Source organism: Dryobates pubescens, chromosome 8 (assembly GCF_014839835.1).
Source record: "Dryobates pubescens isolate bDryPub1 chromosome 8, bDryPub1.pri, whole genome shotgun sequence".
In the NCBI taxonomy this organism is placed as follows: Eukaryota; Metazoa; Chordata; class Aves; order Piciformes; family Picidae; genus Dryobates; species Dryobates pubescens.
Genome location: NC_071619.1, coordinates 42,420,503 through 42,433,664, shown reverse-complemented (window position 1 = coordinate 42,433,664; position 13,162 = coordinate 42,420,503). Strand labels below are relative to the sequence as shown.

General features: G+C 52.5%; 1 protein-coding gene across 1 annotated transcript; it reads right to left on the bottom strand.

Annotated features, from left to right (window-relative positions):
- Positions 1-1,173: 1,173 nt before the first annotated feature.
- Positions 1,174-1,927, bottom strand: LOC128897392 (olfactory receptor 2A1/2A42-like). Its single transcript, XM_054163912.1, is given in 3 exon segments — positions 1,174-1,298; positions 1,301-1,586; positions 1,589-1,927. Coding segments are annotated over 3 exon segments (750 nt in total).
- Positions 1,928-13,162: the final 11,235 nt, after the last annotated feature.

The following is a 13,162-nucleotide window of genomic DNA, read 5'->3' as shown; positions in this document are numbered from 1 at the left end:
GTGGCTCCCAAGGACCAAAACAGAGATTTTTGCTGAGGAAACAGTGATTGACTGGAAGGAGATGGAGACAGGGCAAAAGCACCTGAGTGGGCAGCACACCTGAACTTAGCTGCAGTGTCCATACTTAGATGGCCCTGTAGACCTGGCCTTTGCTAACTGTGAAAGGTGAAGCTCCTGCAGTCCTGGTCTGGGATGGCAAACATCCTCTGTGACTTGAAGGAAGGTATGGAAAGAAAGGCAGCCACCTCCTGGGTACTTGGCCATAGGAGTCCTGAGGAACCCAACAACAGCATGGAGCTCAGGCTCACGTTTCCTGGCTGGAGGAAAACACGCTGCTGAGGACTTCAGCTCAGGAGGTCTTCAGCTCTCACATAATATCAAGAGAAACATGTGCTTATACACACCTTTCCTCACAGTGATCCCTTTGCTTGTGCCAGGGAGCCAGGGCTCATTGTGCAGCAGTCTGTAAAATGCAATGGGAAAACCTTGGATGACACTTGGAGTTGTTAGTGACAGTGCCTGCTCAGAGCAAGTTGTTCTCATGCGGTGTGCAGTGTGGGTAGAAAGGAGGTGACTTGAGCAGGACTTAGACTGCATGTGAGTGAGAAGCAAGAACATGAGAGTCAAGCAGCAGCATCCTCAGACAGGCAGCAAGAACTTACATGGGCACCAACTGACATGGTGTTTGCCTCTAGTCTTGCTGAATCTGACCAGGGAGGAAGGACTTGAGAGAGACAAGCGGAAGGAGGCCCTGGGCATGAGCAGAAGCCCCAGCCCCTGAGCAAGGGGTCAGATAGCCATGCAGTTTTCTCCGGCCATGCTGCAGATGCAGTGACTGCAACCCACTGACACAGAGCAGAAGGGTGTAAGAGAGCCAGTCCAGGTCCCTGAGTCCAGACAGCTGCCACACTCCAGAGGGACAAGGCGTTCCTCAGCCTCACCCCGAGTGGCCCTCACTTATCTCAGGGCTTCTAAAGCCAGATGCAGTGAGTGTCCAGCAGGATTGCTGCTTAGGTTTGGTATTTGCTAAGCTGTAGAGAGAAACAAGGACAAGTACATTTGGATACTATCTTGTGTTATGCTTTAAACACTTCACATTCAGTCAGAAATGCCCAGAAAGCTCAAGAAGACACAGCAGAAAGACAAGGGACAGGTGAAAGCCTAGAGGCTCAACTATGCAGAATGAAAGTCTCTGTTCCTTTTCTGGAGCTTCTTCCTCACACTCTAGATCAGGGATTTCAAAGTGGGACTGAGGAGACTGTAGAAAAGGGAAAACACCACCTCAGAGGAATTACTGCTCCAGGCACCATGCACACAGAGATGGCATTTCCATTGAACAGAGCAACCCCAGTTAGGAGGCAGTTGCACGCTGAGAAGCTTTTGTACCATCCTGGTTCTCAGCAGATGGGCAGCATGGTGGCCATGATGTGCAGGTACGAAATCAGGATTAAGTCTAAAGGGAAGGGGAGGAAGCACACACAAGCTTCAAATATCAGGGCTTCACAGACACTAGTGCCAGTGCAAGTCAGCTTTAAGACAAAAAGGATTTCACAGTAGTAGTGCCCAACCTCAGAGGGACCACAAAAAAGGGCAGGTGTAAAGCCAGAGAAGCTTTTAGCAAACCAACTATGAACCCAAAAGCCCATGAAAGTGCTGCAAGGGGGAGGCACATCCTCCAGGTCATAATGAGGGCATAGCAGAGGGGATGACAAATTGCCACACAGTGATCACAAGGCATCACAGCCAGCAGCACAGGCTCTGTAAGAGCACAGACTGTATCTCATGCCCAGCAAGAGATGCTCCTGCCTTGTCCAAGGAGGCTCCTCAGCCTCACCCAAGGCAAGTCCTGCCTCACCCCAAGGCAAGAATCTGCCCCACTGAGCACAACCCTCAGATGCCGTGATTCAGAGACGGGGCTCAGCCTCATTCAGGCCAGGTGTCCACTTTAGTATGCAAAATCTTTTCTTTATAAAAGCTAACACAACACAGAAGCAGTTTGTGATGGGTTACAGAAAATACATCACATGGATACCTCTATCTTATCAGGGTTTTAGCAAACATCAAAGTAAAATGAAGAAACCAGAGACTCTGTTACAACAGTCTGACAGGTGTATCACAGTATCACAGTATCACAGTGTAACTAAGGTTGGAAGAGACCCCAAGGAGCATCACGTCCAACCTGTCCCAACAGACCTCACGACTAGACCATGGCACCAAGTGCCACGTCCAATCTCCCCTTGAACACCTCCAGGGACGGTGACTCCACCACCTCCCTGGGCAGCACATCCCGATGACGAACGACTCGCTCGGTGAAGAACTTTCTCCTCACTTCGAGTCTAAACCTCCCCTGGCGCAGCTTGAGACTGTGTCCCCTTGTTCTGGTGCTGGTTGCCTGGGAGAAGAGACCAGCCCCCTCCTGTCTACAACCACCTTTCAGGTAGTTGTAGAGGGCAATGAGGTCACCCCTGATCCTTCTCTTCTCCAGGCTAAGCAACCCCAGCTCCCTCAGCCTCTCCTCACAGGGCTGTGCTCAAGGCCTCTCCCCAGCCTTGTTGCCCTTCCCTGGACACCTTCAAGTCTCTCAATGTCCTTCTTAAACTGAGGGGCCCAGAACTGGACACAGGACTCAAGGTGTGGCCTAACCAATGCCGAGTACAGGGGCACAATGACCTCCCTGCTCCTGCTGGCCACACTATTCCTAATGCAGGCCAGGATGCCATTGGCCCTCTTGGCCACCTGGGCACACTGCTGGCTCATGTTCAGGCGGCTGTCAATCAGCACCCCCAGGTTCCTCTCTGTTTGGCAGCTCTCAGCCACTCTGACCCCAGCCTGTAGCTCTGCATGGGGTTGCTGTGGCCAAAGTGCAGCACCCGGCACTTGGACTTGTTAAATGCCGTGCCATTAGACTCTGCCCGTCTGCCCAGTCGGTGTGAAGCCTTACACTTTCAGGACATAATAACCATTCGTAATCAGGTATCTGCGCTCCTCCAACTACACTGCTGCACCGCGTTCCCATAGCTCACAAGCCATCGAGGCTAACACTGTCTCCTCTTACCAGTCTAGCAGTGCTTGGAGCTCGGCTCTCCAAGTTTTAACCCTTCTTCAGCTCATTTTGCCTCATTGTCCAATCACCCAACCCAATCACACTCCTGTTGCAGGACCTACATCTTGCCTGCGGAAACTACTGGACACGTCCGCTCCATAGCTCTGTGGAAGGAGGGAGGCCACACAGAGCCTCAGGCTGTGTTTTCTCACCGACAGAGGAAATTACACAAAGCAACAACTAAATGCCCAGTGTTACCTGGTGTCCTTCCCTTTCTTTCCCAACAACTGGAATTGATGAAGGAATTTATTCTCCTACAGTTTGCAAGACTTTGCAGTGCTGTTACGGCTGGGTCCTGCTTATGACTGCCTGTGGCACAGACATCAGAGAAGTAATTCTGTCAGCGAAACAACCAGGAATCTCGTAAAGGAACAGGGACTCTGGACAGTCTCAGCATTGACCTACTGCACTGCCACCTTCTGGTCCTAGAACCATGGAACACTAGAATCCATTTAGGGCTTAAGGGTCTTTTCCAACCAAAACGATTCTGTGATTCCCTGCATTCTCCCTCTGCAGAACTTTCTGCCTGTGTCCAGCTTTGTGCCTTTGTGCAGTCAGGACATAGGACTCTGAGACATGGCTTAGTGGGCATAGTGGTGTTTGGTTTATGGTTGTACTTGATGATCTGAGAGGTCTTCCCAACCTGAATAGAATAGAATAGAATAGAATAGAATAGAATAGAATAGAATTAACCAGGTTGGAAAAGACCTTTGACACCATCAAGTCCAAACTCTCACCCAACACCATCTGATCAACTAAACCATGGCACCAAGTGCCTCATCCAGGCTCTTCCTAAACAACTCCAGGGATGGTGACTCCACCACCTCCCTGGGCAGCACATTCCAGTGGCCAATCTCTCTTGCTGGGAAGAACTTCTTCCTAACATCCAGCCTGAACCTCCCCTGGCACAGCTTGAGACTGTGTCCTCTTGTTCTGGTGCTGCTTGCCTGGCAGAAGAGACCAACCCCCACCTGGCTCCAATCTCCCTTCAGGGAGTTGGAGAGAGCAATGATTCTCTAAGAACAGATAAAACATGCTTTTCATCCTATATGGTTCTACTAACATGTTGAAATATAATTTCCAGTGCAAATAAGTGACGATGATGTCAGCAACGGGAGGTGAGGACACAAAGGAGAGGCTTTCCAATTGGTCCCTGCCACCCAGTGAGAGAGCTTCCTCCTGTTGTCCAGGTGAGCAAAGCACCAGGACCTGCCCAGGAGAGGACCTGAACCAGCAGCACACAGGCAGCAGTAGGTTGGGGTAGTGTCTCCTGGCTGGATGAGGGATCACAGCTGGACACAGGCAGAAAGCTCTGCAAAGGAAGACTGTAGAGAATCAGTGTATTGTCTTGGTTGGAAAAGACCCTCAAGATTACTGAGTCCAAGCCTTGCAGAGCAGGCTGGCAACCTGCCTGGAGGTCTTGCTCCAGCTTGGGTTTGCAGTTGGTCTGAATGCAGCTGAGAGGGGAAGAAGGGGTCTGACCCAAAGGGACAGGTGCAGACTGTGAGAGGTGCTGAGGGTGAAAGTTTCTGGAAGAGCAAAGGGCTCCCAAGGCTCCTTCTGTGCCATTTCCAGGGAACAGGGGACATGGGGCAGACAACAAATGCCCTGTAGTCCAGTTGTGTTTGCCTTTCCTGAAGGGGGAGGGCAGGAAAGCATTTGGGCTCCCCAGACACCCCCCCAGTTCCCACAGCTGCCTGCCCATGCAAAGGCCAGTGGACGAGGGCACACAGCTGCACACAGGCAGAAAGCTCTGCAAAGGGAGACTGTAGAGAATCAGTGTATTGTCTTGGTTGGAAAAGACCCTTAAGGTCATGGAGTCCAAGCCTTGTGGAGAAGGAGGGTGACAATCTGCCTGGAGGGCAACCTGCCTGGCGAGCTCCATTCCCGCCCACCCCAGCACCAGCCCGGTTCCGGCCCCATTGCAATTCCAGCCTCGCCTTCGCCAGCCTCACTGCCACCTCTGGCTTCATGCCCTCCAACCCGCACCACAACCCGGTTCCTGCCTCGGTACCAGCCCCGGCCCCAGCACCATCCTAGCTCGACGCCATGCTCAGCCCCATTCCCGGCTCCTCCCACCCCTACTCAGCCGTATCCCCAGCCCCATTCCCGCCGACCTCCCGCCCAGCCCAGCCCAGCCCCAGCCGCGCCCCACAGCCAGCCCCGCGGTGCCCCAGTGCCAGCCCCGTGGTTTCCGGCTGGAGCTGCAGGTGCTGGGTCTGCAGCCCGTGGCGCCTCCCAGCGCTGGCCGAGACAAAGCGCTTCATGCCCGGGTTTCTGTGAAATCCTGCCGCCAACCAGCCGCGTCGCTTTCTCGTAGCAGTCTTCAGTGGAATGCCCTTGCCCATAGAAACCACAGAGCAACTTCCCTTATGGCATGTGTGCCCTTCGTTTCTCTTCCCATGGAGTTCCAGGGAAAACTAACTTCAGCCAAGACATATAGGATAGATACTTAACAGCCACAAGTCGTGGCCGTGTGGAAATAAGCAGGAAAAGCGTGGTGAAATGACTAACAGTCACTGTCAGAAGCAGCTTTTCCTGCCTTCCCAGCGTCTCCGCTAGGGGGCATGCCCGATGGGAAGATCCCGCAGGAGGGTCTGTCCTTGTGTTTTTCACCTGAAAGGCAGGCAGTGTGCTCAGGCTGGTTCAGGCACATGAGGGCTCTCCAAGAGCCAGGGAAAGAATGATGTGGAGGATCCTCTTGTTCTGTTGGTTGCCTGGGAGAAGAGACCAACCCCCACCTGGCTACAACCTCCCTTCATGGAGTTGCAGAGAGCAAGAAGGTCTCCCCTGAGCATCCTCTTCTCCAGGCTAAGCAACCCCAGCTCTCTCAGCCCCTCCTCACAGGGCTGTGCTCCAGACCCCTCCCCAGCTTCGTTACCCTTCTCTGGACACCTTCCAGCAACTCAACATCTTTCCTAACCTGAGGGGCCATCAAGTTCAGCCATAAACATAACGATATCATGTCCACCCCCAAACCATGGCCCTCAGCACCACATCTACATATCTTTTGAGCATCTCCAGGGTTGTGCTCCACCCTTCCCTGGGTAGCCTGTTCCAGTGCTTGACAACCCATCTGGCAAAGAAATTTTTTGTAATATCCAATCTAAAGCTCCTCTCAGTTCCATGAGAGCTGGTGTAAAAGCCAAGCTGCAGAGCCATACCTTCCCAAGGCCCCTTGGTTTAGGAAAGATGTTGAGTTGCTGGAACATGTCAATATTTGGTCTCTTACCCAGGCTGTTTGAATCATAGGACATGGGGGATGTTTGCTATTAATGTTAAAGGTAGATTATCTGCTCAGTTCCGGGCCCCTCACTACAAGAGGAATGCTGAGGTTCTGGAATGTGTTCAGAGCAGGGTGTGGCCGTTTGAGGCTGTGCCTTTAAGAAAGGGGCACACTGGCTAAATGTTTGTAAAATATTTTGGTATTCTAAACGAACTTCATTGGCCAAGGATTGTGGGAGGTCAGATTGGACCCGGGGGAGCTGGGAACTTCCTCTCAGTCTTCCTTTCTTTGCTGTCCCTTTCGGCTGGATCTGCTTCTGGGCTTCTTGCCAAAAGATAAGAACTAACTCCCTGTGCATAGGCCTCCGCTTGCTGTACTAACTCCCCTTTCTTCTCGTCTTCTACCTCTTTGGGGGGGAAGGGAGGTAGGGGGGTGAAGAGGCCACAGGGGGAAGCCCCCTCTGTGGGGGGTCTGGTTTCTGGTTGAGTTTATTTGCTGTATATTCCTGTATATACTGTAAAATCCCTGTATTTGTTGTGTTACATCTAATCTGTTTCCTTGTAAAATATACTCTCATTTCTCCGACTGGGTTTAGCCGTGGTCTCTTTCTCAGTGGGGGAGGGAAAGCAGAGCCTTTCCTTTCAAACCACCACACAGGGCAAGGAGGCTTTGAAGTCCCTGGAGCACATGATCTATGAGGAGCATCTGAGGGAGATGGAGTTTTCAGTCTGGAGAAGAGGAGGCTGAGGGGAGATCTCATTGCTCTTTACAACGACCTGAAGTGAGTCTGGGGTGTGGAGGAGGCTAGCTTCTTCTCCTTGGTGACAAGCAGCAAGACTAGAAGAAATGGTTTCAAGCTGCACCAGGGGAGGTTCAGGCTGGATGCTAGGAGACAGTTCTTCACAGAGAGGGTTATCAGACGTTGGAATGGTCTGGGCAGTGGTGGAGTCGCTGTCCCTGGAGGTGTTTAAGCAGCGTGTGGACCTGGCGCTTAGGGACATGGTTTAGTGTTGACCCTTCAGTGCTGGGTCAAAGGTTGGACTGGATGATCTCTGAGGCCTCTTCCATCCAGAGGCTTTCTGTGATTTTGTGATTTCTAGTTTCCAATATGCTAAAGAAAGTCAGGAAAATGGAATCCAATGGATCTGGGAAATGCTGACACTCAAGTATCTATGCTACTGCTGTTTAAGGCAATAAAAACCAGATCATATCAGTGGTTAGAATTCTGGGGAAATTGGAAAACAACAAGAACTTTTCATTAATAGAGAAGCCAAACATAAAATTGAGTGCTAGTGGCACACCTATTTGCTAACACTCCGCTTTCGGCGGCGGAGATGATTGGAATCAATACAGCTGAGCAATATGATCGGCTATTGATCCTCTCACGGAGTGAATAAGTTGGAGGGCGTTTAGCACAGCCTCTTCTGTTTCGCGGAGTGCTTCCCCTTGCCCCCCCCCGGCCGCTCGCTGGATCCAGGCGAGATTCACTTCCTTTTCGAGCACGCGCTGCTAATTTTTCAGCACCGGGGCAGTGCTTTCGGCCAGCTTTCCGTATCGCTTTTGGTGCTGAGTCGTGCAGCATCGTAGCCCAAGGATCCCAAGACACACATTGGGCGCCAGATTTCGGCAGCGGAGATGATTGGAATCAATACAGCTGACCAATATGATCGGGTATTGATCCTTTATTGTTCCAGTATTGCAGGCCTATGGCGCAGGCCTATGGTGAGAGTATAGCACAGTAAAGTAAAGCATGGAAGGAGAAGGGATAGGACAGGCAGAAGTGCATAGCAAGAGAACTTCCACAACTGATATAAACTCAGAGTGCCTCATTGGCATGGACTCATTGGTTCCCTGTGAGTGACCACACATCACACTGTTATAGATTATTGGTCCAACTACTGATGACACGCGAGGTTTGTTGATGCAGGTGCATGTCCTGTTGTCCCAAGATAACTTGCTATGTTTATAGCTACCAGCGTCTTGTTTTAGTCACATGCTGCAAGACAGCACTGTTTTGGTACACCGATAGCTGGCTCTGCACTTATGCTGAGCATGGCCTACCACCATGTCAGGCTCTAGGCCTGCACTGCCAGATTGCTCACACTGCTCATCACTGGCATTGCCACACTCCACATTTATGAAACGATCTCACGCACGGAGGATGTTGATCTTCCCATCATCCCAGAGAGGAAGAAGGGATCTGAATCTCCATGGACGGACTCAGGCTGTGAGGGTGAATGTCTCTGAAAGAGTATAGGGCCCCCGAGGTTCCTTCTGTGCTGTCTCAAAGGGGAACATGGGACAGACAAGTGCCCTGCACTCCAGCTGGGGAGGGCAGGAAAGAATTTGGGCTCACCACAGATACCCACCCCAGTTCCCACAGCTGCCTGCCCATGCAGAGCCCAGCAGCCAGATCCTCCACATCATTCTTTCCCGGGCTCTTGGAGAGCCCTCATGTGCCTGAACCAGCCTGAGCACACTGCCTGCCTTTCCGGTGAAAAACACAAGGACAGACCCTCCTGCGGGATCTTCCCATCGGGCATGCCCCCTAGCGGAGACGCTGGGAAGGCAGGAAAAGCTGCTTCTGACAGTGACTGTTAGTCATTTCACCACGCTTTTCCTGCTTATTTCCACACGGCCATGACTTGTGGCTGTTAAGTATCTATCCTATATGTCTTGGCTGAAGTTAGTTTTCCCTGGAACTCCATGGGAAGAGAAACGAAGGGCACACATGCCATAAGGGAAGTTGCTCTGTGGTTTCTATGGGCAAGGGCATTCCACTGAAGACTGCTACGAGAAAGCGACGCGGCTGGTTGGCGGCAGGATTTCACAGAAACCCGGGCATGAAGCGCTTTGTCTCGGCCAGCGCTGGGAGGCGCCACAGGCTGCAGACCCAGCACCTGCAGCTCCAGCCGGAAACCACGGGGCTGGCACTGGGGCACCGCGGGGCTGGCACTGGGGCGCGGCTGGGGCTGGGCTGGGCTGGGCGGGAGTGGGAGGGGGTCCGGGGTGGGCGGAGCTGGCGCTGCAGTTGGGATGGGGCCGAGGTGGTGCTGTGGTAGGCGGCGCTCGGGACCTGGGCTGAGGTCGGCGGGAATGGGGCTGGGGATACGGCTGAGTAGGGGTGGGAGGAGCCGGGAATGGGGCTGAGCATGGCGTCGAGCTAGGATGGTGCTGGGGCCGGGGCTGGTACCGAGGCAGGAACCGGGTTGTGGTGCGGGTTGGAGGGCATGAAGCCAGAGGTGGCAGTGAGGCTGGCGAAGGCGAGGCTGGAATTGCAATGGGGCCGGAACCGGGCTGGTGCTGGGGTGGGCGGGAATGGAGCTCGCCAGGCAGGTTGCCCTCCAGGCAGATTGTCACCCTCCTTCTCCACAAGGCTTGGACTCCATGACCTTAAGGGTCTTTTCCAACCAAGACAATACACTGATTCTCTACAGTCTCCCTTTGCAGAGCTTTCTGCCTGTGTGCAGCTGTGTGCCCTCGTCCACTGGCCTTTGCATGGGCAGGCAGCTGTGGGAACTGGGGGGGTGTCTGGGGAGCCCAAATGCTTTCCTGCCCTCCCCTTTCAGGAAAGGCAAACACAACTGGACTACAGGGCATTTGTTGTCTGTCCCATGTCCCCTGTTCCCTGGAAATGGCACTGAAGGAGCCTTGGGAGCCCTTTGCTCTTCCAGAAACTTTCACCCTCAGCACCTCTCAGAAAGTTCTGCAGAGGGAGAATGCAGAGAATCACAGAATCGTTTTGGTTGGAAAAGACCCTTAAGCCCTAAATGGATTCTAGTGTTCCATGGTTCTAGGACCAGAAGGTGGCAGTGCAGTAGGCCAATGCTGAGACTATCCAGAGTCCCTGTTCCTTTACGAGATTCCTGGTTGTTTCGCTGACAGAATTACTTCTCTGATGTCTGTGCCACAGGCAGTCATAAGCAGGACCCAGCCGTAACAGCACTGCAAAGTCTTGCAAACTGTAGGAGAATAAATTCCTTCATCAATTCCAGTTGTTGGGAAAGAAAGGGAAGGACACCAGGTAACACTGGGCATTTAGTTGTTGCTTTGTGTAATTTCTTCTGTCGGTGAGAAAACACAGCCTGAGGCTCTGTGTGGCCTCCCTCCTTCCACAGAGCTATGGAGCGGACGTGTCCAGTAGTTTCCGCAGGCAAGATGTAGGTCCTGCAACAGGAGTGTGATTGGGTTGGGTGATTGGACAATGAGGCAAAATGAGCTGAAGAAGGGTTAAAACTTGGAGAGCCGAGCTCCAAGCACTGCTAGACTGGTAAGAGGAGACAGTGTTAGCCTCGATGGCTTGTGAGCTATGGGAACGCGGTGCAGCAGTGTAGTTGGAGGAGCGCAGATACCTGATTACGAATGGTTATTATGTCCTGAAAGTGTAAGGCTTCACACCGACTGGGCAGACGGGCAGAGTCTAATGGCACGGCATTTAACAAGTCCAAGTGCCGGGTGCTGCACTTTGGCCACAGCAACCCCATGCAGAGCTACAGGCTGGGATCAGAGTGCCTGAGAGCTGCCAAACAGAGAGGGACCTGGGGGTGCTGATTGACACCCGCCTGAACATGAGCCAGCAGTGTGCCCAGGTGGCCAAGAGGGCCAATGGCATCCTGGCCTGCATTAGGAATAGTGTGGCCAGCAGGAGCAGGGAGGTCATTGTGCCCCTGTACTCGGCATTGGTTAGGCCACACCTTGAGTCCTGTGTCCAGTTCTGGGCCCCTCAGTTTAAGAAGGACATTGAGAGACTTGACCGTGTCCAGAGAAGGGCAGCAAGGCTGGGGAGAGGCCTTGAGCATAAGCCCTATGAGGAGAGGCTGAGGGAGCTGGGATTGCTTAGCCTGGAGAAGAGGAGGCTCAGGGGTGACCTCATTGCCCTCTACAACTACCTGAAAGGCGATTGTAGATAGGACGGGGTTGGTCTCTTCTCCCAGGCAACCAGCACCAGAACAAGGGGACACAGTCTCAAGCTGCGCCAGGGGAGGTTTAGACTCAAAGTGAGGAGAAAGTTCTGCACTGAGAGTCATTCGCCATTGGGATGTGCTGCCCAGGGAGGTGGTGGAGTCACCGTCCCTGGAGGTGTTCAAGGGGAGATTGGACGTGGCACTTGGTGCCATGGTCTAGTCGTGAGGTCTGTCGAGACAGGTTGGACGTGATGATCCTTGGGGTCTCTTCCAACCTTAGTTACACTGTGATACTGTGATACTGTGATACTGTGATACACCTGTCAGACTGTTGTAACAGAGTCCCTGGTTTCTTCATTTTACTTTGATGTTTGCTAAAACCCTGATAAGATAGAGGTATCCATGTGATGTATTTTCTGTAACCCATCACAAACTGCTTCTGTGTTGTGTTAGCTTTTATAAAGAAAAGATTTTGCATACTAAAGTGGACACCTGGCCTGAATGAGGCTGAGCCCCGTCTCTGAATCACGGCATCTGAGGGTTGTGCTCAGTGGGGCAGATTCTTGCCTTGGGGTGAGGCAGGACTTGCCTTGGGTGAGGCTGAGGAGCCTCCTTGGACAAGGCAGGAGCATCTCTTGCTGGGCATGAGATACAGTCTGTGCTCTTACAGAGCCTGTGCTGCTGGCTGTGATGCCTTGTGATCACTGTGTGGCAATTTGTCATCCCCTCTGCTATGCCCTCATTATGACCTGGAGGATGTGCCTCCCCCTTGCAGCACTTTCATGGGCTTTTGGGTTCATAGTTGGTTTGCTAAAAGCTTCTCTGGCTTTACACCAAATGTACTTGTCCTTGTTTCTCTCTACAGCTTACCAAATACCAAACCAAAAAATGGCTAATTGTTATTTCTTTTACTGAAAGTAACTAATTATTCTTGCACCTAAGCAGCCATCCTGCTGGACAGTCACTGCATCTGGCTTTAGAAGCCCTGAGATAAGTGAGGGCCACTCGGGGTGAGGCTGAGGAACGCCTTGTCCCTCTGGAGTGTGGCAGCTGTCTGGACTCAGGGACCTGGACTGGCTCTCTTACACCCTTCTGCTCTGTGTCAGTGGGTTGCAGTCACTGCATCTGCAGCATGGCCGGAGAAAACTGCATGGCTATCTGACCCCTTGCTCAGGGGCTGGGGCTTCTGCTCATGCCCAGGGCCTCCTTCCGCTTGTCTCTCTCAAGTCCTTCCTCCCTGGTCAGATTCAGCAAGACTAGAGGCAAACACCAAGTCAGTTAGTGCCCATGTAAGTTCTTGCTGCCTGTCTGAGGATGCTGCTGCTTGACTCTCATGTTCTTGCTTCTCACTCACATGCAGTCTAAGTCCTGCTCAAGTCACCTCCTTTCTACCCACACTGCACACCGCATGAGAACAACTTGCTCTGAGCAGGCACTGTCACTAACAACTCCAAGTGTCATCCAAGGTTTTCCCATTGCATTTTACAGACTGCTGCACAATGAGCCCTGGCTCCCTGGCACAAGCAAAGGGATCACTGTGAGGAAAGGTGTGTATAAGCACATGTTTCTCTTGATATTATGTGAGAGCTGAAGACCTCCTGAGCTGAAGTCCTCAGCAGCGTGTTTTCCTCCAGCCAGGAAACGTGAGCCTGAGCTCCATGCTGTTGTTGGGTTCCTCAGGACTCCTATGGCCAAGTACCCAGGAGGTGGCTGCCTTTCTTTCCATACCTTCCTTCAAGTCACAGAGGATGTTTGCCATCCCAGACCAGGACTGCAGGAGCTTCACCTTTCACAGTTAGCAAAGGCCAGGTCTACAGGGCCATCTAAGTATGGACACTGCAGCTAAGTTCAGGTGTGCTGCCCACTCAGGTGCTTTTGCCCTGTCTCCATCTCCCTCCAGTCAATCACTGTTTCCTCAGCAAAAATCTC